This window comes from Sus scrofa, chromosome 1 (assembly GCF_000003025.6).
Source record: "Sus scrofa isolate TJ Tabasco breed Duroc chromosome 1, Sscrofa11.1, whole genome shotgun sequence".
In the NCBI taxonomy this organism is placed as follows: Eukaryota; Metazoa; Chordata; class Mammalia; order Artiodactyla; family Suidae; genus Sus; species Sus scrofa.
In genome coordinates, this window is record NC_010443.5 from 119,431,531 (window position 1) to 119,458,728 (window position 27,198).

Genomic DNA, 27,198 nt, shown 5'->3' on the forward strand with positions numbered 1-27,198 from the left:
GTGTAGAGGCTTATGAGCAGAGGGCAGTCAAGCCTCATCATGCCAGAAAATAAAAGGTTTTGGAGCTTCTGAAAAAAAAATTGCCACTTTGTGGTTCCCATTGCAGCTTGACTGGTACCCATGAAGACACGGTTTTGATCCCTGGCCTCATTCAGTGGGTTAAGGATCTGGCATTGCCATGAGCTGTGGTGTAGGCCTGTAGCTACAGCTCCAATCAGCCCCTAGCCTGGGGACTTTCATATCACACAGGTGCAGTTCTAAAAGGAAAAAAAAAATTGCCAATTATTTTGGCTTCTGCCACAGCAAGCTTCCTTACAACGCCAAAACATCCATGGTTCTAGTATTTCCCTGGCCCCTGCAGGTCTCCAGGACATCTGCAAGATTAGGGTGTGACTCAGAGCCTGATAGGCCAGGGCTGCTGCCGCAGTATGAGCTCATTGGAGATGTGGGGCTGAGCCAGGTTCAAGGTCGAAGAGCCAGTTTTCTCTGGAGATATGTCTAACTGTATTAGAACCAAACATAAGGCAGGTCTTTGTTGGACTTGCTGAGGCTGGACTGGAATTCAGGAGAGCCTCTCTTTAATAACCCCAGTCCTGCTCTACGTGGCTGAGAGACCCTGGAGGATTATTCACCCCCTCAGCATCTTTGCTTCCCTTCTAGGACCAGGTCTTCTCAGTGTTCATAAGGAGGCTGTGTGTTCTGTGCCTCACTGAGTCAGTTTGACTCATCTGTAAAATGGATATATAGTATGTGACATAGGATTTTTCTGAGGCTTAAATGAGAATCCTTGTATTCACTGAGTACCCGCCACATAAGTGGTGCTAGGATGGCACTATAATAAGCTTCTACAATCATAATCTTATGACATGAAAAGTTAAATGCATTTTTTAGGATATCTAAATTTTGTAACAGAGCATGTTGGCTTATGGAGCACACATGTTCCCAAGCATATTTCAAGTAATTTCTCTCCAAATAATGTCTTTAAAGTGTTTTTATATTTAAGTGGGGATATGCAGAAAGGCATTGACATAGGCCTGAGACTCTTGTGCTTAAGAGATCTGCTTGCAGCTTTGGCCTGTGAAGAGCCTCTGGGACCTTGGATTTCTGGGAGGTTCTCACGTTTTCCTAATTGATGAGAGGGGTCCATTGCACCTAAACGGTTTGTGTGAACAGTGTCGTTCATGCTGAACACTTGCTTTCCTTCTGGGCGTCTGGAATTTGGATGTGTGATAGCAGAGGATGCCTATGTGACCAGATCCTAGTAAAAACCCTGGACTGTGAGTCTCTTTTAGCTCCCCTGGTAGACAGTGTTTCCTGTGTATTGTTATAATCCATTGTTATAGAAAGTAAATGTGTGGCTCCACTGGGCGAGGACTCTTGGAAGTTTACACCTGGCTTCCTCTGGACTTGATCCCACGTGCCTTTTCCCTTTGCTGATTTGCTTTGTACCCTCTTGGTATAATCAGTCTTAGCCATGAGTAGAAATATGCGCTGAGTCCTGTGAGTCCTCCTTGTGGATCAGTGATTGATTTGGTACTGGTCTGGCAGACTCTTAATACAGGAGATATTGCAGGAAACAAAGTTGTGTGTTCAGCAGGGTCACAGAGAAAAAGACTGGAAGGAAATTCACTGGTATGTTTAAAAATAGTTACTCTAGAGTGATGAAACAAAGTCCCTTCTTCTGACTTATCTGCATTTTTTGTAATGAATGTAATTTGCCTTTTTAATAGGAAGAAAACAATATTTTAAAAAAATCTTTGTATTTATTTGCTTTAGAAACAATAAAAATCAGTCAATAATTGTAAGCGGGGAGTCAGGAGCTGGAAAGACAGTATCTGCTCGCTATGCCATGAGATACTTTGCCACCGTCAGCAAGTCCAGCAGTAATGCTCATGTGGAAGACAAGGTTCTGGCATCAAACCCCATAACTGAGGTGTGTACCCCATGAGGGTGGGGGTGGGGTCAGAGGCAACAGCATATGTAAAAATAAGTGGGCTGATTTGTGTGTACAGGCATACCTTGTTTCATTACTCTTTGCTTTATTGTGCCTCACAGAGATTGCTTTTTTTTTTTTTTAACAAATATAAGATTTACGGCAACCCCGCATTGAGCAAGTCTATCAGTGCATTTTTTTTCCAAAAGACTTTATGTCTGTGTCAGGTTTTGGTAACTCCTGCGATATTTCAAACCTGCCACCAGGAAAAAGGTATGACTCACTGAGGGGCCAGATGATAGAATATTTTAGCAATGAATTATTTTTTGGTAAAGGTGTGTACATTGATTTTTTAGAATAATGCTATTTCACACTTGCTAGACTACAGTATAGTGTAAACATAACTTTTATATGAACTGGGAATCAAAAAAATTCATGTGATTTGCTTTATTGTGACATTCACTTTATTTTTATTTTTATTTTTATTTATATAATGATTTTTTTTCCCATTATAGGTGGTTTACACTGTTCTGTCAATTTTCCACTGTATAGCATGGTGACCCAGTTACACATACATGTATACATTCTTTTCTCTCACATTATCATGCCCCATCATAAGTGATCACACATAGTTCCCAGTGCTACACAGCAGAATCTCATTGCTAATCCATTCCAAAGGCAATAGTCTGCATCTATTAACCCCAAGCACCCCATCCATCCCAATCCCTCCTCCTCCCCTTTGGCAACCACAGTCTATTCTCCATGTCCATGATTTTCTTTTCTGTGGAAAGGTTCATTTGTGTCGTGTATTAGATTCCAGATATAAGTGGAATATCATATGGTATTTGTCTTTCTCTTTCTGACTTACTTCACTCAGGATGAGAGTCTCTAGTTCCATCCATGTTGCTGCAAGTGTAATTATTTTGTTCTTTTTTATGACTGAGTAGTATTCCATTGTGTATATATATCACATCTTAATCCAGTCATCTGATGGACATTTAGGTTGTTTCCATATCTTGGCTATTGTGAAGAGTGATGCAATGAACATGTGGGTGCATGTGTCTTTTTTGAGGAAAGTTTTGTTCAGATGTATGCCCAAGAGTGGAATTGCTGGGTCATATGGTAGTTCTATGTATAGATTTCTAAGGTACCTCCATACTGGTCTCCATAGTGGTTGTACCAGCTTACATTCCCATCAACAGTGCAGGAGGATTCCCTTTCCTCCACACCCCCTCCAGCATTTGTTATTTGTGGACTTATTAATGATGGCCATTCGGACTGGTGTGAGGTAGTATCTCGTGGTAATTTTGATTTGCATTTCTCTAATAATCAGGGATGTTGAGCATTTTTTCATGTGCTTGTAAACAGCCATCTGTACATCTTCCTTGGAGAAATGTCTATTTAGGTCTTTTGCCCATTTTTCTATTGGGTTGTTGGCTTTTTTTGCTGTTGAGTTGTATAAATTGTTTGTATATTTTAGAGATTAAGCCCTTGTCCATTGCCTCATTTGAAACTATTTTCTCACATTCTGTGAGTTGTCTTTTTGTTTTCTTTTTAGTTTCCTTTGTTGTGCAAAAGCTTTTCAGTTTGATTAGGTCCCATGGGTTTATTTTGGCTTTTATTGCTATTGCTTTGGGAGACTGACCTGAGAAAACATTTGTAAGGTTTAGAATGTTTTGCCTATGTTCTCTTCCAGGAGTTTGATGGTGTCTTGTCTTAAGTTTAATTCTTTCAGCCATTTTAAGTTTATTTTTGTGCATGGTGGGAGGGTTTGTTCTAGTTTCATTGATTTGCATGCAGCTGTCCAGGTTTCCCAGCACCAGTTGCTGAAAAGACTGTCTTTTTCGCATTTTATGTTCTTGCCTCCTTTGTCCAAGATTAATTGACCCTAGGTGTCTGGGTTTATTTCTGGGTTCTCTCTTCTGTTCCAATGGTCTGTCTGTCTGTTTTGGTAACCGTTCCACACTGTCTTGATTACTGTGGCTTTGTAATATTGCCTAAAGTCTGGGAGAGGTATGCCTCCTGCTTGGTTTTTGTTCCTCAGAATTGCTTTGGCAATTCTGGGTCCTCTGTGGTTCCACATAAATTTTTGGATTGTTTGTTCTAGTTCTGTGAAAAATGTTATGGGTAATCTGATAGGGATTGCATTGAATCTGTAGATTGCTTTGGGTAGTATGGCCATTTTTACAATATTAATCTTTCCATTTCTTTACATCTTCTTTAATTTCCTTGATGTATGTTTTATAGTTCTTGGCATATAAGTCTTTCACCTCCTTGGTCAGGTATATTCCCAGGTATTTAATTTTTTGGGGTGCAATTTTAAAAGGTATTATACTTTCATATATTCCTATTCCAATATTTCATTGTCAGTATACAGAAATGTGACTGATTTCTGAATGTTGATCATATATCCTGCTACTTTGCTGAAATTGTTGATCAGTTCAAGTAGTTTTTGGGTTGAATCCTTAGGGTTTTCTATATATAGTATCATGTCATCTGCATACATTGACAGTTTTACTTCTTCTCTTCCATTTTAGATGCCTTTTATTTCTTTTGTCTGATTGCTGTGGCTAGGACTTCCAATACTATGTTGAATAGCAGTGGTGAGAGTGGGAATCCCTGTCTTGTTCCAGGTTGTAGTGGGAAGGCTTTCAGTTTTTCTCCATTGAATATTATATTTGCTGTGGGTTTGTCATAAATGGCTTTTATTATGTTAAGGAATGTTTCCTCTATACCCACTTTGGTAAGAGTTTTTAATCATGAATAGATGTTGGACTTTGTCAAATGCTTTTTCTGTATCTATTGAGATGATCATGTGTTTTTTTGACTTTTCTTTTGTTAATGTGGTGTATGACGTTGATTGATTTGCGTATGTTGAACCATCCTTGTGCACCTGGGATGAATCCCACCTGGTCGTGGTGTGTGATCTTTTTGATAGGCTGTTGGATTCAATTAGCTAAACTTTCGTTGAGAATTTTTGCATCTCTGTTCATCAAAGATACTGGCCTAGAGTCTTCTTTTTTGGTGGTGTCTTTGTCTGGTTTTGGAATTAGGGTGCTGGTGACATCATAGAATGTCTTTGGGAGTGGTCCTTCTTCTTCAACCTTTTGAAAAAGTTTAAGGAGGATGGGTATAAGTTCCTCCTTGTATGTTTGGTAGATTTCTCCTGTGAAGCCATCTGGTCTTGGACTTTTATTTGTAGGGAGTGTTTTTATGACATATTCAATTTCATTTCTAGTGATTGGTCTGTTCAGTTGATCTGTTTGTTCTTGATTCAGTTTTGGCAGGCTGTAAGTCTCTAGAAAGTTGTCCATTTCTTCTAGGTTGTCAAATTTGTTGGCATACAATTGTTCATAGTATTCTCTCATGTTTTTTTGTATTTCTGTAGTATCCGTTTTGACTTGTCCTTTTTCATTTCTTATTTTGTTTATTGGGTTTTTTCTTTTCTTTTCTTGGTGAGTCTGGCCAGAGGCTTGCCAATTTATTTTAGCTTTTCAAAGAACCAGCTCTTCGTTTTATTGATTTTTTCTCTTTTTTGAATCTCTATTTTATTGATTTCCTCTTTGATCTTTATGATTTCCTTCCTTCTGCTGATGTTAGGTATTTCTTGTTCTTCTTTTTCTAATTCATTTAGGTAATGAGTTAAGTTGTCAATTTGAGATTTTTCATCTTTTTTGAGGAAGGCCTGTATTGCTGTGAATTTCCCTCTGAGCACTGCTTTTGTGTCATCCCATAGATTCTGAGTGGTTCTGTCTTCATTATCATTTGTCTGAAGGTATTTTTAATTTCCTTCTTGATTTCCTCATTGACTCATCGGTTTTTTAGTAGCATGTTGTTTAGTCTCCATGTTGTAAGTTTTTTCTCATTTCTTTTCTTGTGGTAGATTTCTACTTTCATGTCACTGTGGGCAGGGAAGATACTTGAATTAATTTCTATACTTTTAAATTTGTTGAGGTTAGTTTTGTACCCCAGTATGTGATCAATTCTTGAGAATGTTCCATGTGCATTTGAGAAGAATGTTTATTCTGATTTTTTAGGATGTAATGTCCTGAAAATGTCTATTAAGTCTAATTTTTCTGTTGTGTCACTTAGGATGTCTGTTGCCTTATTTATTTTCTGTCTAGAGGATCTGTCCAGTGATGTGAGTGGGGTTTTAAAGTCTCCTACTATGATTGTATTCCCATCAATTTCTCCTTTTATATCTGTTAGTATTTGTTGTAGGTATCTGGGTGCTCCTATATTAGGGGCATAGATATTGACTTTGTAATATCCTCTTCTTGAATGGATCCTTTAACCATGAAATAGTGTCCTTCTTTGTCTTTCTTTATGGCCTTCATTTTAAAGTCTATTTTGTCTGATATGAGTATTGCAACTCCTGCTTTCCTGTCTTGACCACTGGCATGAAATATCTTTTCCCATCCCCTCACTTTCAATCTATATGTATCCTTTGATCTAAGGTGAGTTTCTTATAGGCAGCCTATTGAAAGTTTTTGAATTTTCATCCAATCTGCCACTCTATGTCTTTGGATTGGAGCGTTCAGTCCATTGACATTTAAGGTGATTGTTGATAGATATGTATTTATTGCCATTTTAAACCTTGTTTTCCAGTTGATTCTTTGTTTCTCTTTTCTTCTTTTTTTTTGGTTGGAAGATTTCCATTAATTTAATGCTTGAGTGCGTTTCAGATTTTGTGAATGTAATGTTCAGTTTTGATTTGTGGTTGCCCTGTTTTTTAAGTATGTTAACCCCTTCCTATACCTGCTTACTTTAGCCTGATAGTCATATAGGCCCAAAAACATCATTAAAATAAAAAAATCTATACTTTCTTACTTTCCTTCCTCACACTGTATGATTTTGATGTGTATTTTTTTTAACATCATCATGTTCAGACCTGTATGCTTGCTTATTTAAGTGATTGCTTTCCAATTGTGGTTTTTCCATCGTAATTATTCTTAATTTTTGTTTTGTAATTTAGAGAAGCCCTTTCAGTATTTCTTTTAGAATGGGTTTCATATTGCTATACTATTTAAGCTTTTGTTTGTTGGAGAAATTCTGTATTTCCCCTTCTAATTTATTTATTTTTATTTTTTATTACTAATGCTCAATGATTTTATTACACTTATAGTTGTACAGTGATCATCACAGTCCAATTTTATAGGATTTCCATCCCACACCCCCAGCGCATCCCCCCCGGCCCAAACTGTCTCCTTTGGAAACCATAAGTTTTTTCAAAGTATGTGTGTCATTATCTCTTCTGCAAAGAAATTCATTGTGTGCTTTTTTCAGGTTCCACATGTCAGTGAAAGCATTTGATGTTGGTGTCTCATTGTTTGACTGACTTCACCTAGCATGATAATTTCTAGGTCCATCCATGTTTATAAAAATGCTGTATTTCGTTACTTTTAATGGCTGAGTAATATTCCATTGTGTATATGTACCACATCTTCTGGATCCACTCCTCTGTTGATGGACATTGTGGTTGTTTCCATGTCTTGGCTATTGGAAATAGTGCTGCAATGAACATCGGAGTACATGTGTCTTTGTGAGTCATGGTTTTCTCTGGATAGATGCCCAGGTGTGGGATTGCTGGATCAAATGGTAGTTCCATTTTTATTTTTCTGAGGTATCTCCATTCTGTTTTCCACAGTGGTTAAACCAATCTACAATCCCACCAACAGTGTACTAGGGTTCCTTTTTCTCCACACACTCTCCAGCACATATTGTTTGTAGACTTTTTGATGATGACCATTCTGGCTGGTGCAAAGTGGTACCTCATGGTGGTTTTGATTTGCATTTCTCTAATGATGAGTGATGTTGAACATCTTTTCTTGTGTTTTTTGGCCATCTGTATGTCTTTGGAGAACTGTCTGTTTAGATCATCTGCCCATTTTTGGATGAGGTTATTTGTTTTTTTGGTATTGAACGGTAGGAGGTGTTTATGAATTTTGGAGATTAATCCTTTGTCAGTTGATTCATTTGCAAATATTTTCTTCCATTCTGTGGCTTGTCTTTTAGTTTTGTTTAAGGTTTCCTTTGCTGTGCAGAAACTTTTAAGTTTGATCAGGTCCACTTTGTTTATTTTTGTTTTTACTGTCATTACTCTAAGAGGTGGATCTGAGAAGATGTTGCTGTGGTTTATGTCAGAGAGTGTTTGGCCTATGTTTTCCTCTAAGAGTTTTATAGTGTCTGGTCTTATATCTAGATCTTTAATCCATTTTGAGTTTATTTTTCAGTATGGTATTAGGGAGTGTTCTAATTTCATTCTTTTCCGTGTAGCTATCGAGTTTTCCCAGCACCACTTATTGAAGAGGCTGTCTTTTTTCCATTGTATATTCTTGCCTCCTTTGTCATAGATTAGTTGGCTGTAGGTACATGGGTTTAATTCTGGACTTTCTATCCTATTAGACTGATCTATGTTTCTATCTTTGTGCCAGTACCATACGGATTTGATAACTGTTGCTTTGTAGTATAGTCTGAAGTCCAGGAGCCTGATTCCTCCTGCTCCATTTTTCTTTTTCAGGATGTCTTTGGCTATTCTGGGTCTGTTGTGCTTCCAAACAAACTTTAAAATATTTTGCTTGAGTTCTGTGAAAAATGTCCTTGGTAATTTGATAGGGATTGCATGGAATCTGTATATTGCCTTCCATAGTATAATCCTTTTGATAATATTGACTTTTCCAATCCAATAACATGGTATGTCTTTCCATGTATTTGTGTCATCTTTCATTTCTTTCATCAGTGTCTTAGAGTTTTCAGAGTACAGGGCTTTTGTCGCTTTAGGTAGGTTTACTCCTAGGTATTTTATTCCTTTGGATGTGATGGTAAATGGGATTGCTTCCCTAATTTCTCTTTCTGATCTTTCATTGTTAGTATGTAGAAATGCTGTCAATTTCTGTGTATTAATTTTGTATCCTGTGACTTGGCCGAATTCCTGGATGAACTCTAACAGTTTTCTGGTAGAGTCTTTAGGATTCTCTAGGTAAAGTACCATGTCATCTGCAAATAGTGATAGTTTTACTTCTTCCTATCCACTTTGGATTCCTTTTATCTCTTTTACTTCTCTGATTACTGTGGCTAGGACTTCCAAAACTATGCTGAGTTGTAGTGGTGAGAGCAGACATCCTTGTCCTGTTCCTGATCTCAGCAGGAATTCTTTCAGCTTTTCACCATTGAGAATGATGTTCGCTGTGGGTTTGGCACATATGGCCTTTATTATGTTGAGGTAGGTTCCCTCTGTGCCCACTTTCTGAAGGGTTTTTATCAGAAATGGTGTTGGATTTTTTCAAAGGCTTTTTCTGCATCTATTGAGAGGATCAAATGGTTTTTATTCTTCAGTTTGTTAATGTGGTACATCACACTGATTGATTTGCAGATATTGAAAAATCCTTGCATCCCTGGGATAAATCCCACTTGATCATGATGTACAATCCTTTTAATGTATTGTTGGATGTGGTTTGCTAGTAGTTTATTGAGGATTTTTGCATCAATGTTCATCAGTTAAATTGGCCTGTGGTTTTTTTTTGTGGTATCTTTGTCTGGTTTTGGTATTAGGGTGGTGGTGGCCTCATAGAATGAGTTTGGGAGTATCCCTTCCTCTGCAATTTTTTGAAATAGTTTCAGAAGGAGACGTGTTAGCTCTTCTCTAAATGATTGATGGAATTCGCCTGTGAAGCCATCTGATCCTGGACTTTTGTTTGTTGGAAGTTTTTTAATCACTATTTGAATTTCAGTATTTGTGATTGGTCCGTTCATCTTTTCTATGTCATCTTGGTTTAGTCTTGGAAGATTGTACCTAAGACTTTGTCCATTTCTTCTAGGTTTTCCATTTTATTGGCATATAGTTGCATGAAGTAGTCTCTTATGATCCTCTGTATTTCTGTGATGTCCATTGTTACTTCTCCTTTTTCATTTCTAATTTTATTGATTTGAGTCCTCTTTTTTTCGTGATAAGTCTGGCTAAGGGTTTATCAATTTTGTTGATCTTTTCAAAGAACCAGCTTTTTGTTTCGTTGATCTCTTCTATTGTTTTCTTCGTTTCTATTTCATTGATTTCTGTTCTGATCTTTATGATTTCTTTCCTTCTGCTAACTTTAGGTCTTGGCCATTCTCTCTCTAGCTGCTTTAGATGTAAAGTTAGGTTCTTCATTTGAGCTTTTTCTTGTTTCCAGAGGTGGGATTGTATTACTATAAACTTTCCTCTTAGAATGGCTTTTGCTGCATCCGTAGATTTTGGAGTGTCATATCTTTGTTGTCATTTGCTTCTAGGTATTTTTAAATTTCCTCTTTTATTTCTTCAGTGATCCATTTGTTGTTTAGTAGCATGTTGAGTGTCCACATGTTTGTGTTTTTTGCATTTTTTTCTTGTTGCTTTCCAGTCATATAGCATTGTGTTGGAAAAGATGCTTGATATAATTTCAATTTTCTTAAAGTTATCAAGGTTTGATTTGTAGCCCAGGATGTGCTCAATCATAGAGAATGTTCCATGTGCACTTGAGAAGAATGTGTACTCTGTTGGTTTTGGATGGAATGTCCTATAAATATCTATTAAGTCCATCTGGTCTAATGCTTCATTCAGGGCCTGTGTTTCCTTGTTGATTTTCTGTCAGAATCATCTGTCTATTGCTGTAAGGGGAGTGTTAAAGTTCCCCACTATGACTGTGCTATTGTTGATTTCTCCTCTTCGGGTTGTTAGCAGTTGCCTCATATATTGTGGTGAACCGATATTGGGTGCGTAGATATTTAAAATTGTTCTCTCTTCTTCTTGGCTTGATCCTTTGATTATTATGTAGTGACCTTCCTTGTCCCTTAAAATATTCTTCATTTTATAGTCTATTTTGTGTGATATGAGTATTGCTACTCCAGCTTTCTTTTGATTCCTGTTTGCATGGAATAGTTTCTGCCATCCACTCACTTTTGATTTGTATGCGTCCCTAGAAGTGAAGTGGGTCTCTTGAAGACAGCATATATATGGATCTTGTTTTTGTATCCATTCAGCCAGTCTATGTCTTTTGGTTGGGGCACTTAATCCATCAACATTTAAGGTAATTATTGATATGTATGTTCTTATTGCCATTTTATTAACTGCTTTGGATTTGTTTTTGTTGCTCTTTTTTCTTCCCTTCTCTTGTTCTCTCCTCGTGTGGTTTGATGACACTCTTTAGTGTTGTATTTGACTTGATTTTTCTTATTTGTTTGTGTATCAATTGTAGATTTTTGGTTTATAGTTAGTTACTCTGAAGTTTAGATAAGGGTTTATATATATACGAGATTGTTTTAAGTTGTTGGGCTCTTAATTGCAAGTGCATCTCCAGCGTCCTGCATTATACCCTCCTCTTCTCATGATTTCTGATCTTGGTAGCATAATTGTGTGCGGATGATTTTTTATCTTTGCTGTATATATACCTTTACTGGTGAGCCTTGTCATTTGCGGTATTTTTGTTTCCGGTTGCTGCCTTTTCTTTTCAGTCTAGAGCAGTTCCTTTAGTATTTGCTGTAAGGATGGTTTAGTGTTGCTGAATTCTCTTAGCTTTTTCTTATCTGTGAAGCTTTTGATTTCTCCTTGAAATCTGAATGAGAGCCTTGCTGGGTAAAGGAATCTTGGTTGGAGGTTTTTTCCTTTCATTCTGTTAAGTATATTATGCCACTCCCTTCTGGCCTGCAGAGTTTCTGCTGAAAAATCTGCCAGTAACCTTATTGGGGTTCCCTTGTATGTCATTTGTTTCTTTTCCCTAGCTTCTTTCAGTATTTTCTCTTTTTCTTTAACTTTGGTCAGTTTGATTAATATGTGTCTTGGGGTGTTCCTCCTTGGGTTTATTTTATATGGTACTCGTTGCCCTTCCTGGATTTGAGTGAGTGGTTCATTTCCCATGTTAGGCAAGTTTTCAGCTATTATCTCTTGGAATACTTTTTCTGTCCCTTTCTCTCTTCTCCTTCTGACACCCCTATAATACGGATGTTGGTGCATTTAATGTTGTCCCAGAGTTCTCTGAGACTCTCTTCATTTGTTTTCAATCTTTTTCTCTTTTCTGTTCCACATCCATGATTTCCACTGATCTGCCCTCCATCTCTCTTATTCATTCTTCTGCCTCCTTATTCTTCTATTGGTTGCTTCTAGTGAATTTTTTATTTCCGTTATTGTATTTTGCATCCCTTCTTGTTTAAGTTTTATATCTTGCATCTCTTTGCTCAGTGGTTCCTGTAAATTATCCATCTTTGCCTCCAGTTTATTTCCAGTGTCTTGTATCATCTTCAGTGTCATTAGCTTGTTGTCTTTTTCCTGGAGGCTGATAATCTCTAGATCACTTAGCTGTTTTTCTGGGTTTTTTTCTTCTCCTTCATCTGAGTTATAGTTCTCTGTCTTTTCATTTTTACAGGTTTTTGCTGTGGTGAACTTTTTACAGACAATAGAGTTGTAGCTTCTCTTACTTCTGGCATCTGTCTCCCTTGTGGTTGAAGTTGGTATGGGGGCTTGCTGTAGGCTTCCTGATGGGAGGGACTGATGCCTGCCCACTGATAGATGAGGCTGATTCCTATCCCTCTGGTGTGTGGGGCTTTGTCTCTGGGTGAGGTTAGAGGTGGCTGTGTGCCTGGGGGTTCTTTAGGAAGCCTATTTACTGATGGGTGGGGTTGTGATCCCACCTGGATTGTTGTTTGGTTTGGGGCTTCTCAGTGTTGATGGGTGGGCCAGATTTTCCCAAAATGGCCACCTCCAGAGAAGGGCATCCTGCTGAATATTACCGAGAGCTTTGCTTCCAATGTCCTTCCCCCACAACAAGCCACATTCACCCCTGTTTTCCCAGGAGGTCTTCCAAGAACAGCAGCCAGGTCTGACCCAGATCCCATGGAGACCCTCCTTTGCCTTCAGATCTAGTGCACGTGAAAGTCTGTGTGCTCCCTCCAAGAATGGGATGTCCACTTCCCCCAGTTCCATGGAGCTCCTGTGCACCCAAGCCCCACTGGCCCTCAATGCCAGTTGCTCCAGGGGCTTTGTCCCAGTGCCAGATCCCCACACATGGGGTTTGATGTAGGGCTCAGAACTCTCACTCCTGTGGTGAGTCTCTGTGAACCAGTTACCTTTCCCTCTGTGGATTTTCCCACCCAGGAATTAAGGGGTTGCTTATATCATGTAATCACCCCTCCCACCTCTTGATGGGGCCTCCTCTTTGCCTTCTGGAGTAGGATATCTTTTCGAAAGTTTCCAGTCCATTTGGCTGAAGATTGCTCAGCATTTGGTTGTAAATTTTGTTATTTTTAGGAGAGAAGTTGAGCTCCAGTCCTTGTCTTCCACCATCTTATTCCCATCTTCTCCTGCTTCTATTTTAAATGATATTCTTGCTGGATAGAGTATTCTATGTTGCAAATATTTTCCTTTCTGTACTTTAAATATATCTTGCCACTCCGTTATGGCCTGCAGTGTTTCTGTAGAGAAATCAGCTAATAGCCTTATAGGGGTGCCCTTATAATCAATACTTTTCTTTTCTCTTGCTGCCTTTAGAATCCTCTCTTTATCTTTAATTTTGCCATTTTTATTGCAGTATGTGTTGGTGTGGGCCTGTTTGGGTTCAGTTTGTTTGGGGACCTCTGTGCTTCCTGATCTTGATATCAGTATCCTTTCGATTTGGCAAGTTTTCAGCCAGAATTTCTTCAAATATATTTTCAATCCTCTTTTCTTTTTCTTCTCCTTCTGGAATTCCTATCACATATTGGCCCACTTTATATTGTCTCATAGGTCTCTTATATTGCTTTCATGTTTTTTCATTTGGCTTTACGTCTGCTGTCATGATTGGGTGATTTCCATTATTCTATCTTCCACATCACTAATTCATTCCTCTGCATTATTCATTCTGCTCATTATTGCCTTTAGCTCAGTTTGCATCTCTGAAAATTAATTTTCTAGTTTTTCTTGACTCCTTATATTTTCTAGTTCCTTTCTAAAGGTATCTGCATTACTGTTCATATCCTCTCTTAATTCCTTCAGTATTTTCACTGTCTTCCTTCCGAACTCAACGTCTGTCAGACTGCAGAGGTCTGTTTCATCATTGGCTCTTTTAGGTGAATTCTTTTGTTGCTTTAACTGAGAATGGTTTCTGAGCTTCTTCATCTTGCTTGTGTTTTTCTTTTTCTGTGATATTGGAGAAGCCAAACTGCAGTCTTGTAAGGCTACTTCTATGCAAGAGTACCCCTTTGTATTTTTTTTGGGGGGGTTACTATTTATTTTTGATGTGGGAGTTTGAATATTTGCTGTCTCTTTCTTTGGTGTGAGCAGGCTGTTATCCCCAGGATGCTCAGTGTGTTTTCAGGGAGAAGGAGGCAATGGATAGGGTCAGCAGTCAGTGCCTGGTTATTGGGCTCTCAACAGCAGCAAGGACCTACAGGAAGGTTGCACAGGCTACTTCCTTTTGCAGGGCTCTGGGAAGTGATAATGAGCTCTAGGCATATCTACAAGGTGACCAGAGCATTTGGCAGTAGCAGCAGCAGGGTGTGTGAATTCCCAGGGGAGTGAGAGCAACAACAGCTGGTGTTCGATTGCAATGGCCTCTGAGGTGATTGGAACCACAGGTGGTGCCTGTTCAGGGACCCCTTGTGGGGGCAGGCCATGACCGCCTCTGGAGTCAGTGATAACTTTGGTGGTTTGCCCCCACCACCTGTAGACCTTGCATGAAGCAACTCATCTCACTTAGTTCACATAGGAGGTGCTGCACAGGCTGCTCCTAGTTGCAGGATCTTGGGAAGTGACAGAGATCAGGTGCACGGGTATTGCCCGGAGCATTTGGCAGTGGCAGCAGCAGGGCGGGTGTGTTCCTGGTGGTGCGAGAACACCAACAGTTGGTGTTCTGTCACAATGTCCTTCTCCGTGGTGCTCTCTGAGGTGGTTGGGGCTTCAAGTGATTTTCGTTCAGGTACCCCCAGTGGTGGTGGGCCAAGCCCACCTCTGGAGTCAGAGGCAACTGCAGCAGTTTGCTCCCACCACCTGCAGACCATGCAAAGAAGCACCCTGTCCCATTTATCCCACACAGGAGGTGCTGCACCAGCTGCTCCTAGTTGTAGGGTCTTGGGAAGGGACAGTGACGAAGTGTCTGGGCACCACGCAGAGCATTTGGTAATGGCAGCTGCAGGGCAGATGTTTTCCCAGGGGAGTGCAACAGCGTATGGTGCTTGGTTGCAATGTCCTTTTCTTTTCTTTTTTGCCAACCCCTGAGGTGACTGGGGTCACAGGTGGAGCCTACTCACAGGCCCCCAGTGGTGGCAAGCCATGCTTCCCTCTGACCTTTGAGATGACTTCTGTGGTCTGTCCCTGCCACCTGTAGATTACGCAAGAGGCAACATGTTGCACTTAGCCCCCTGATGCTCTTAGCCCACACGAGAGGTGCCTGGCTACTGGTAGCCTGCACAAGAAGCACCCAGTCTCCCCTAAACGAGCAAGAGGCTTCTCACCACCCATAGCCTGTGCCAGAGCTGCCACACCCTCTGCGAGCCCTCAGGCATGCGCACGCCCTGCTGTCCACCTCTCCTCCTTTCACACTCCCCAACAATGGTGCCTTGCCTCTCCTATGGTCCGGACCTTCTCCTGGGTTCCCTCTGCCGTGGCGTTTCCCCCCCACACCCCCCACTCCATGGCGTACCTTTCCCCCACCTGTGGCACACTGCTCCTTAGCCCCTTAGGCTGTCTCCACACCGCCAGCCCCAGTCCTCTTCCCAGAACTGACCTCCGGAGCCTAAGTCTCAGTGACCAGCCCCCACCTGAGCATCTCAGGCTAAAATGTCCAGGCCAGTGTTTCAGATGATCTGTGCAGCTCTCACTCTGCTTTGCTGTCCTCAGTCCAGCTGCTGTGCTTTTCTCAGTGACTTTGAGGTCCCTCCATCTCAGCTGATCTTTCTGTCAGTTAGGTGGCTTCCCAGGACGTGGGTTCTTTTTCTCCTTCACAGCTCTCTCTCGGAAATGTTAGTCCTGTCCTGATTCCTTTTCTCTCTCTCTCTTTTTTCTTTCATTCTACCCAGTTATGTCAGGAGTTTCTTGCCCTTTTTGAAGGTTTAAGTTCTCCTGCCAGCATTCAGTTGATGTCCTGTGTGAGTCATTTTACATGTAGGTGTGTTTTTTTGATGTGTTTGTGGGAGAAGGTGAGTGTGATGTTTTACTTCTCCTCCATCTTGCTCCGCCCACCTGACATTCACTTTTGGTCTAGAACCAAACCCACAATGTCTTCGAGGTATACCCATATGTTGTCCTTGCTAACCTGAGCTCCTTTCCTTTAAGGACCAAAAAATGAGGGCAGAAAAGAGCCAGGAAATCTGTTCTCTGGTGGGATTTGAAAGAGATCGGAGCAGAGATTGCTGCTTCCAAGGCTTCCCTCCTTTATCTGCTCTGCTAGAAATTCTACCATCAGGAATACCCTACTTCCATTTCTATCCCAGAGGAAGTGCCCTTATCCAAAGACGTAATTGGTCCCCTGTGTTCTTCAGAGACCAGTGGTTTTCTTCAGCCAACTGGCACCAACTTTCACAAGCTGACTGTTAAATATTCAGGACTTTTTTTTTGCAAATTATTGTTAAACCTCTGGTAGTTTCGAGGTATTTACATCTTACAAATTAGCAAATGCCACATATCAAGGCTCTTCCTCTTCCCCTCCCTGAGAGCGATTCATCAGCACACCACTGAGTGGCACCGAGCTCTGGGCCAGGAGTACCATAAGCCCTTAAGGAAGAAGGGGCATCTGCCAACTCAGGGGAGGACCCACAGGCCAGCTCTGACTGCCTTGCAAAATGAGAAGAGGATTGATTTGGATTTATTTGGAAGTGTAGCAGAAATTAAGAATGTTGGATTCCTAAACCTTTTCTCCCTCTTTTCTCAAAATCCTCAATGAATATTTATCAGACCACCTATTTTGTTTAAGCCACTGTGCCAGATAATACAGGAAATAATAAGACCCACTCCCCCAAAGTTTTAAGACTCCTCTAACATGGCATATTTTAGAGTTAAATAGAAATATAAGTCACAATCCAAGATAGCAAAAAAAGGTTGTCAAGAAGCACTACCCTGTTAAATGCCCAATGGATAATTTTGTGTGGTTTTTGTTTAGGGTGGGTCTTACCTGCTATTGTAAGCTCCATGAAGGCAGGTGTCTACTTGGTTCACATTCACCTACTGAGCAGGTAGCCCATGGCAGGTGCTCAGTAAATATATGTTGTCTGAAGGTGTGATGGCCTGGGCAAGAGTGCAGGGTGTGTGCATAGGAAGGATACTTATAGATGGAGGGTGTCCAGAAAGGGATAGGGGTGGGCAAGAGGAGAGACAGAATTCAAGAGTGGAAGTAAAAAGCAAATATCATGCTCAGTGTGCAAGGGATGGGAGAGGACAGTTTTTTTTTTTGGTTGAGTAGCTAGTTTGAGGAGGGAGGTGGTAAGGGATAAGGACAGAAATAAAAGTTGGATATGGACTTTGAACTGAGCATCTCTAGTATTTCAGGCATAGATAAAAGGGGCCCTTTATACGATCTTATTTAAGCCTCCCAACCCTGTAAGATGCATGTTTCCTCGTATCACAGAGCAATTGACACTTGGAAAGATGAGATAACTCTTCTGGCATCACACAGATAGTGAAAAAATGAACCTAGGGCCATGAAACATCAGAACCCATCCTTTTTCTGATCCTGCTTAATGTCGATCAGCAAGATAGAGGAGAGACTTTGATGGTAGCGTGAGTGTGTGTCTTATTCCCTGCTGCTCCTGCCGCCCAGCTCCCTCTCTGGTCAGACCTTCCCACACCGTGCAGGACTGGATTCTACTATAATTGCCCAAAGAGTCTTAATGCAGAGTTCTAATATTGTTGTTATGTTTTATAGGCTGTTGGAAATGCCAAGACCACTCGCAATGACAATAGCAGTCGGTTTGGGAAATACACAGAAATCAGTTTTGATGAGAGAAATCAAATTATAGGAGCCAATATGAGAACATACTTGCTGGAGAAATCCAGAGTTGTCTTTCAAGTAAGGATAAAAATACTAGTTCAATTTCTTTTTCCCCAATTTTTAAAGTATGGTTCACATTTACATATTCATCAGACAACCTACACTGCTCTGTGACTTGAAGAAAAGGGTTTTCCTGTCTTTCATTTGCAGTTTGGGTTATATATATGTGTGTGTGTGTTTCTTAAAAATGAAAGTTGATGAATAAGTGCAGTATCAGTGGAGTTGTATGGTTGAGGGGAATGGTTACGACATTTAGTTTTAGTTGCTTAAAAACTTTTAGCATTTAAAAATCAAGTTTATCTTTCTAGAACACAAAAATGAGGAGTTCCCATTGTGGCACAGCAGAAACACATCCGACTAGGAACCATGAGGTTTTGGGTTCGATCCCTGGCCTCCCTCAGTGGGTTAAGGATCCAGCATTGCTGTGAGCTGTGGTGTAGGCCAGCAGCAACAGTTCTGATTAGACCCTTAGCCTGGGAACCTCCTTATGCAGCAGATGTGGCCCTGAAAAGACAAAAAGACAAAAAAAAAAAAAAAAGACTTGAAATAGACAAAGCTGTTAGAGTGGCTTTTGTGTCAGGAAAGGAATGGAATCAGTGCTAGTGAGGTGGAGTTTAAGAGAAAGACTCTTCTGTCTGTAAAATGGAGAATAGTCTCATCTTGGCCCAGGTGAAGAATAACAGTAAGTCTTGTATTGTGGGGAATTTCTTTAAAATTTCAGCCAGTACAAATTACATTATTCTAGTACTTATTGTGGCTCAGCAAGTTAAGAACCCAATATAGTATCCATGAGGAGGTGGGTTTGATCCCTGGCCTCGCTCAGTGGGTTAAGGATCTGGCGTTGCCATAAGCTGCAATATAGACCGTAGTTGCAGCTCAGATCTGGCCTTGCTATGACTGTGGCTATGGTGTAGGCCTGCAGCTGTAGCTCTAACTCAGCCCCTAGCCTGGGAATTTCCATATGCTGCAGGTGCAGCTATAAAGAGAAAAAAGAGAAAAAATTACATTATTCTTATTTCATAGAATGTTTCCATTTAATAATGTTTTCTCTGGTTATTTGGAAGGTGCTCTTGAGCTACCAAGTTCTCCGTCTGCTTGAGGAGGGGCTTGCCTATACGCCAGCAGGGACCCTGGTTTTTACATTTTCCCTTGTAAAGATTTGGTGAAATTTCAGGACTTTTTTCTATTTTGCAGTCGGAAAATGAACGAAATTACCACATTTTCTATCAGCTTTGTGCATCAGCACAACAGTCGGAATTTAAACATCTTAAATTGGGTATGTAATGCATGGTGTGTGGAAGAGCCATGGAATTTAAATTCTAGGTTAATTTCTTCTTCTTATAATAACATCATTTAAAAAAAGTATTCTGGGAGTTCTCTTGTGGTACAGCAGGTTAAGGGCCTAATGTTGTCACTGTAGTGGCTTGTGATGCTATGACATGGGTTCAATCCCTGGCCCAGGAATTTCCACATGTCATGGGTGTGGAAAAAAAAAAAAGTATTCTGTCTAAAGGCATAAGATCCTTGGGTTCCAGGGATGGAATTGATTCATTTAACTAAGAAGATCAATTAGAGGCAAGGTGGGTCCAGGAAGAGGAGACCCTTCAACCCTAGGGTTCTTTTAAAAGCTTTGTAATAATTGCAGTCATTTAGCTTAAAACCATCAGAAGAAAACCTCCTGACCACTGGGACTTAGTGATCCAAGCCCCATATTTTCCTTTTTATCTGAACCTTTTGATGGTTGTTTTTCTAACATGTATGACATATTTCCCTGTCTTCTGAGACAGAGTAAATCTGCCATAATTTGAACTACCTTGATGACTCAAAATCGTTATTTGTAGTCAACTAATGAGCTGTTTGTCTTTTAGTGCAAACAGCCCAGCTCCTGTGGCATCTCAGCTCTCCTGTCTTGGTCATTTGTGCTGGGTTGGTAGATGGAGTTTCTAGTGTGTTGGAGTTGGATGCACACTCCCTAATCCTGAAGAAGTTGCTTGCACTCATGGAATCTAAGTTGCTTCAGATTTCCTATAATGATAATATCTGTGCCTTGTCTGCCAAACAGAATGTAAATGGTGAACATGGAAGAGTTTTCTGAAGGGTCACCTATTGTTCAATTATTAGATGTACTTATAGTTATTATCTTGACCATGGTGATGGCTTTTATTTACATATATATATCAAAATTCATCAAGTTTTCTCCAGTTCATTATACATTCAATAAACCTTATTAAAGCTGTGTGAAATTGTTAGGTATAACAATAAAACCATGAGCTTTAGAGTCAGGTCTCTGGAGTTTTTGAGTTTTTGAGGTTTTTTTTTTTTTTTTTTTTTTTTTGGCCATGCCCAAGTCATGTGGAAGTTCCTGGCCAGGGACTGAATCCACAACACAGCAGCAACCCAAGCCACTGAAGTGACAACACTGGATCCTTAAGCTATTGAGCCACACGGGAACTCCAGGCCTGTGTTTTGATTCTTGCCCTGCCATCATCTGTGGGACCGTGAGCAATTCACAGCACTTTTCTGAACCTCAACTTCCAAGTAAGCAATGTGGAATTCTAAGGAATAAGTGGGAAAACTTTTGTAAAGTGTTTGATATAGCACATGAAGTGTGAACTTCTCTTTCTTCTGGTAACTGCGTATGTCCAAATTTCTGTGTCACAGACATCACATCACAATCTCACTTTTGATTTCAGCAAGTGCAGAAGAATTTAATTATACACGAATGGGAGGCAGTACCGTCATTGAGGGTGTGAATGACAGAGCTGACATGATAGAGACTCAGAAGACCTTCTCACTACTGGGTAAGTGACAGTGGCGTATCCAAGGAGTTAGCCATTTTCTCTGAAAAGGCTAAAATGCCCAGCATGAATGTGTTCTGCAGACACTTATTGCATTTTAGTTTCAAGATGAGCCAATCAAACTATATTTGGAGGCCAAGTGGCCAAGACTGGGCTTTTGCCTGAAAAGATCTAGAAATCAAGTCCTTTGCCCTCAGGTTCACTGTCTTACTGAGAAAAGCGAGGCTGTAAGTCCTGTGCTTGCTCCTAAGCTCTTCCAGGCTCACTACAGAGAGGACAGGTGAAAGCAAAGGTCCAGATCAGTTCAGATGTGTAATGTTGACCCTACTTGGCCTTCACAGGTATCCTGATTATGATGGTAAAATAATGGACACCTACATGGAGTTCACTGTGTGCTAGACACCATTCTAAGCACTTTGTTACCTGTATTATTTCATTTAAATCTCTCAACCCCATAAGAGGTAGATGCTGGTATTTCCCCCATTTTACAGTAGGGGAACTGAGGTATGGAGATGGTGAGTGAATTTACCCCAGATCGGGTGGCTAATATAGAGCCGAATTGGAATTCACATTCAGGGTGTTAAAACATCTCTTTTTTATACAGAATACTTACTTAGTCTTTGATTGCTAGGATGTCAACACAGGTAAAGTAGGTACTCTTCTCAATCTGCCCATGTGGAACTCAAGTTTGGGCTGTCTACAAGAGGCATTTATAAAAATAACCATCTGCTTTCCCATCTTTTATTAGTCTAGACATCCATACATAACTGCAAGTCAAATCTTCTGATAAGTGTGAGACCGTGTGGGACCATAGACCATTTTTACATCTTACAGAAAATAGTGGTCTCTTTTTAGACCTAGTTGTTGTTTTTTTTGTTGTTGTTGTTTTTTTTTTTTTTTCCATTGTGGCCTAGTTGACTGTGTTTGAATGCAAAAGGCAAAGAACTTGAGGTTAAGTATTTCCGAGCAATAGGCAAGATGAGCACTGTTGCATTATTGAGAATGAAAACAAGATGGTTTCCTAAGCAAAATTTCCATCCAGCTCTGCTCCTTCAAAAAATGCTGTAAGAAGAAGGGCAATTTAAATGGTTTCTAACACTGTGATGAGCTCTTTGGTACTGATTAACATTGCCTTAAATAATAATCGTCATAATTTCAGTCTCTGTTTAACATGCTCCATTGAGAGGGAGCATGGGGAGGGGACTGGCAGCCCAGCTCAGGCAGGGCTCCCTGAGGACCTGTCCTTCCCACCCACCTCTGCCCTTCTGGGCACTCCCTCCCACCTCTGTAATGTTTCACTTCTTCATGAAATTTTATAGGAGAAAAGAAGAGGTTTTGAAGTCAAATATATTCAAAGCTTAGTTGGCAGGCCTCTACAGAGGTTGCCCTCTCTGAGACTGGGTGTCCTGATCTGCAGAATGCCTGAACTCCTTACCCACAGGATATTCATGACAACTGGTGAGGAAATGTATGTGAAAGCCTCTGGCACCAGGCTGAGCACATAGAGAATACTTGCTAAATATTACTGTCTGCTTCTGTCTCTTTGTTCCCTGTTGTCCAAGTCCTGTCCAAGTCCTAACCAAATCCTTTGAGCAAAACATTCCCTCCTCCATCAAACCCTCCCTCATGATTGGAGATTTGCAGCAATAGTTTTTTTTCCACTTAATCACACAGATTATTTTACAAATGTCCACGCCAGCAGAGCCAGGACTAGGATGAGGCAAGAGAGGCAACCAGGGCGCAAAGTGGAAGGGCTGCTATAGCTCGCAGGATGGTGCAAATGCAGGACTGGCCCTGGGCACCTAGCTTGCCTCACCTGGGACCCAACCATCCACACCAGGCCTAGATGTTTTAGACAAAGGACCCCAGATTTCATGGAGACATAGAGTACAACAGTCTGCTATTCCCATGGCTGATAAAGGTGATGGCTGCCGGCTGCGCTATGTGAAGTGCCCCACTCCTTCCAGGGAGCTGTCTCAGCAAGTGACTGGGTGTGGCTGGCAGAGTGCCAGGATGATGATAGAATCTACACTTGCTTACTCTCCACCAAGGTTGTTATTTAAAGATGCTCACTTGATGATCTCTCTCTCTCCTCTGATCCCTGTGCTTGGCCATTAGACCTCACAACTGAGTACTTAATTATCTGTTGTCATGAATTTGCACCAGTTTTTTTCATGTGTCATAAGAGAAGTCTGTGGCCTTATACAGGTTGGTTATTATCCCTGGACATCAGTATCCTCCACTGTACCCTGTGGCAATAATGAAAATACTCAGTTGTAATTACCTATTGCTGTTCCCCAAATCTTAGTGGTTTAAAATGACAATTTATTATTATCTCTTGTGATTCTGGCTGACTGCACTCAGCTGGGCACTTCTCACTGGGACACTCCCATGTGATGGTGGCAGAAACTGAATCAGCCAAAGTCTTCTGTCACATGGCCTGGATTAACTAGAGATACTGGGGACTGGACCAGCATTTCTTTTTTTGGGGGGTGGGTGCACACCCAGGGCATATGGAAGTTACCAGGCTAGGGGTCAAATTGGAACTGCAGCTGCTGTCCTACACCACAGCTACCGCAACGCCAGATCTGAGCTGCCTCTGTGACCTACACTGAAGCTCATGGCAATGCCAGATCCTAATCCACTGAGCCAGCCAGGGATTGAACTGCATCCTCATGGATACTAGTTGGGTTCATAACCCTCTGAGCCACAATGGGGACTCCTGAGAAACCATTTTTGGCCTAAGCCATTTTGTGGCCTAAGCCTAGCCCTAGTACTTGTCCTTGAACGGGTCTCAGTAATTAATGACCTTAAGGAAAGTGAGGGAATGCAGGAACAAAGGAGAAGTGGGCATTTCTCTCTCCACATAGACTTCCTCACAGCAGGCTCATCTCAGTGAGATGGACTGCACCTGTGGCTAGCTTCTCCCACAGCCAGTTCTAACAGGCTCAGGTTGACTCTGCAGGTCTTTTTATGAACCAGCCTCAAGAAGCAGTGAAGCATCACTACTACTGTGTGCTAATAATCCGAAGCAAGGCATAGGGCCGTTCAGACGCATGACACTCAGGGAGGGAACAGCACAGGGTGTGAATGATGGGAGGGTGGTGCCGTGGGGGCCGTCTTCAGAGTAGCCACCACAGAAGCTGTTAGAGATGTTGTGAGCATTAAGAGTTAATGTCTAAAGTGGTTTATGAACTGTGACATGCACTTTCAGTGTGAGAGATCAGTGCACATTTAATGAAAGCATGACTTAAGTGCACAAATCACTCAAAAATGTCCTAATCGGAGGTTTGCAGATTGCAGCTTGTTTTTGTAAATAAAGTTTTATTGGCACACAGACATTCATTTGTTTAGGTATAATATGTGGCTGTTTTCATGCTCAGAGTTGAGTACTTGTGACATGGACTCTATAGCCTGCAAAGCCTGATAGGAAAATGTTCACTAACTCTTATCCTAGGTGATAGATGAGCATAGTTGATGGGTTCCTTAGAGTTTCCTTGCCATTTGTGAAAAGACTCAAGAGCGATGTCATGAAACTCTGCTTCACCCCAGTGTGTCTAAACAGGGGCAGGGGTAGGGGTGCTGGTTACCCTGGCCAGGCAAAGAAGTTTGAGCAGGCTTCAGAGGTCTGTTTACTGCTATGCAGTGGATTCATGCATAGAACTCCCTGTAACTTTGAGATTGGCATCATCTCGTGACCCCCCACAACCAATAATCTCATGCTGTGTGTTGATTTCTTGGTCTCTAAACCTGCATTGTCTACACAATACCCTTCAGCCACAAGTGACGGTTTAATTAAAATGAAATAAATGTAAAAATTCACTTCCTCAGTTGCAGTGGAGCATGTTTCAAGTGCTCATAGCCATATGTAGCTGATAGATACAGCACAAATAAAGAGTATTTCCATCTCCAAGGAAAGGTCTATCCAAGCAACATGTCTCAAACAATGTGAATGCCTTGTTTATGCTGCTTGTCCTATTGCCAGTGTCCTCCTGTTTGTGTCTCAGTGTTATCTATCTTAGATGGAGATCTCCTCAAGGGCACATTGCCCAGTGTGAATTACACATAGGCATGTAACACTCCTGGGCAGATACTTTTTAAAAAGATGTAATTGCTAAATAAGTGCTTTTTGGTTGATTTGACCATTGTGTTACTTGGTTTTTGTTGTTTTGTTTTTTACTGTGTGATCTTACCTTTTTTATAGTTCAGTGAATTTCATTATATTTATAGTTGTTCAACCATCATCACAACATAATTTTACAACATTTCCATCTCAAACCCCAGCCCATACCTCCCCTCCCCCAACCTGTCTCCTTTGGTAACCATAAATTTTTCAAAGTCTGTGAAGTCAGTTTCTTTGTGCAAATAAGTTCATTATATCCTTTTAGATTCCACATGTAAGTGATAGCAGGTGATGTTTGTGTCTCACTGTCTAACTTCAGTTAGCATGATAATCTCTAGGTCCATCCATGTTGCTGCAAATACCATTATTCCTTCCTTTTTATGGCTGAGTAAAATTCCATTGTGTACATATACCACATCTTCTTTATCCACTCCTCTGTCAGTGTACATTTAGGTTGCTTCCATGTCTGTACTACTGTATATAATGCTGCAATGAACATTAGGTACACGTATCTTTTCGAGTCATGGTTTTCTCTGGATAGATGCCCAGGAGTGGGATTTCTGGATCAAATGGTAATTCTATTTTTAGTTTTTTGAGGAATATCCATGCTGTTTTCCATAATGGTTGCACCAGTTTACATTCCCACCAATAGTGTAAGAGGGTTCCCTTTTCTTCACACCCTCTCCAGCATTTATTGTTTGTAGAATTTTTGATGATGGGCATTCTGGCTGGTGTGAGGTGGTACCTCATAGTAGTTTTGATTTGCATTTCTCTAGTAATTGGTGATGTTGAACAGCTTTCCATATTTTTTTGACTATCTGTATGTCTTCTTTGGGGAACTGTCTGCTTAGATCTTCTGCCCATTTTTTGATGGTTTCTTTTTGGGTGTGTGTGTGTGTGTGTTGAGCTGTAGAGGGTATTTATATCTTTGGAGATTAATCCCTTGTCAGCCACTTTATTTGCAAATGTTTCCACCCATTCTATGGGTTGTCTTTTGGTTTTGTTTAGGGCTTCCTTTGCTGTGAAAACACTTTTAAGTTTAATTAGGTCCCATTTGTTTATTTTTGTTTTTATTGTCATTACTCTGGGAGGTGGATGTGAGAAGATATTGCTGTGGTTTATATCAGAGAGGGTTTGGTCTACGTTTTCCTTCTAAGAGTGTTTTTTTTTTAAATTTGTTTTTGTTTTTGTCTTTTTCTAGGGCTGTACCCACAGCATATGGAGGTTCACAGGCTAGGGGTCTAATCAGAGCTGTAGCCGCCAGCCTACACCACAGCCACAGCAACTCAGGATCCAAGCTGCATCTGTGACCTACACCACAGCTCACAGCAACGCCAGATCCTTAACCCACTGAGTAAGGCCAGGGAGTGAACCTGAAACCTTATGGTTCCTAGTCATATTCGTTAACCACTGAGCCATGACAGGAACCCCCCCACTTCTAAGAGTTTTATAGTATCTGGTCTTATATTTAGGTCTTTAATCCATTTTGAGTTTATTTTTGTGTATGGTGTTAGGAAGTGTTCCAATTTCATTTTTTACATGTAGCTGTCCGTTTTCCCAGCACCACTTATTGAAGGGACTGTTTTTTCTCCACTGTATTTTCTTGCCTCCTTTGTGATAGATTAGTTGACTATAGGTACATGGGTTTAATTCTGGGCTTTCTATCCTGTTTCACTGATCAAGAGTTTTGTCTTTGTGCCAGTATCATACTGTTTTGATGACTCTAGCTTGGTAGTATAGTCTGAAGTCAGGAACCCTGATTCCTCTAGCTCCATTTTTCTTCCTCAGGATGGCTTTGGCTATTCTCAGTATTTTGTATTTCCAAACAAACTTTAAAATATTTTGCTTTAGTTCTGTGAAAAATGCCATTGGTAATTTGGTAGGGATTGCATTGAATCTGTAAGTTGCTTTGGGTAGTATAGTCATTTTGATAATATTGATTCTTCCAATCCAAGAGCATGGTATATCTTTCCATCTGTTTGTGTCATCTTTGATTTCTTTCATCAGCATTTTACAGTTTTCAGAGTACAGGTCTTTTTGTCTCTTTAGGTAGGTTTATTCCTAGGTATTTTATTCTTTGTGATGTGGTGGTAAATGGGATTCTTTCCCTCATTTCTCTTTCTGATCTTTCATTGTTATTATATAGAAATGCCATTGATTTCTGTGTATTAATTTCATATCCTCCAACTTTACCAAATTCACTGATGAGCTTTAACAGTTTTCTGGTAGCATCTTTAGGATTTTCTAGGTAGAGTATCATGTCATCTGCAAACAGTGATAGTTTGTTTTACTTCATCCTTTCCAATTTGGATTCCTTTTATTTCTTTTTCTTCTCTGATTGCCTTGGCAAAGACTTCCAAAGCTATGTTGAATTGCAGT

General features: G+C 40.6%; 1 protein-coding gene across 2 annotated transcripts in view; it reads left to right on the forward strand.

The window, feature by feature from the left end:
* Nucleotides 1-27,198, forward strand: part of MYO5C (myosin VC) — a 129,146-nt gene that overhangs the window by 24,233 nt on the left and 77,715 nt on the right. For both annotated transcript variants that reach the window (XM_021095283.1, XM_005659597.3), the window contains exons 5-8: nt 1,777-1,933; nt 17,773-17,916; nt 19,093-19,174; nt 20,592-20,699. In XM_021095283.1, the coding sequence (XP_020950942.1) occupies nt 1,777-1,933; nt 17,773-17,916; nt 19,093-19,174; nt 20,592-20,699 (491 nt within the window). The remainder of the gene's footprint in view (nt 1-1,776; nt 1,934-17,772; nt 17,917-19,092; nt 19,175-20,591; nt 20,700-27,198) is intronic.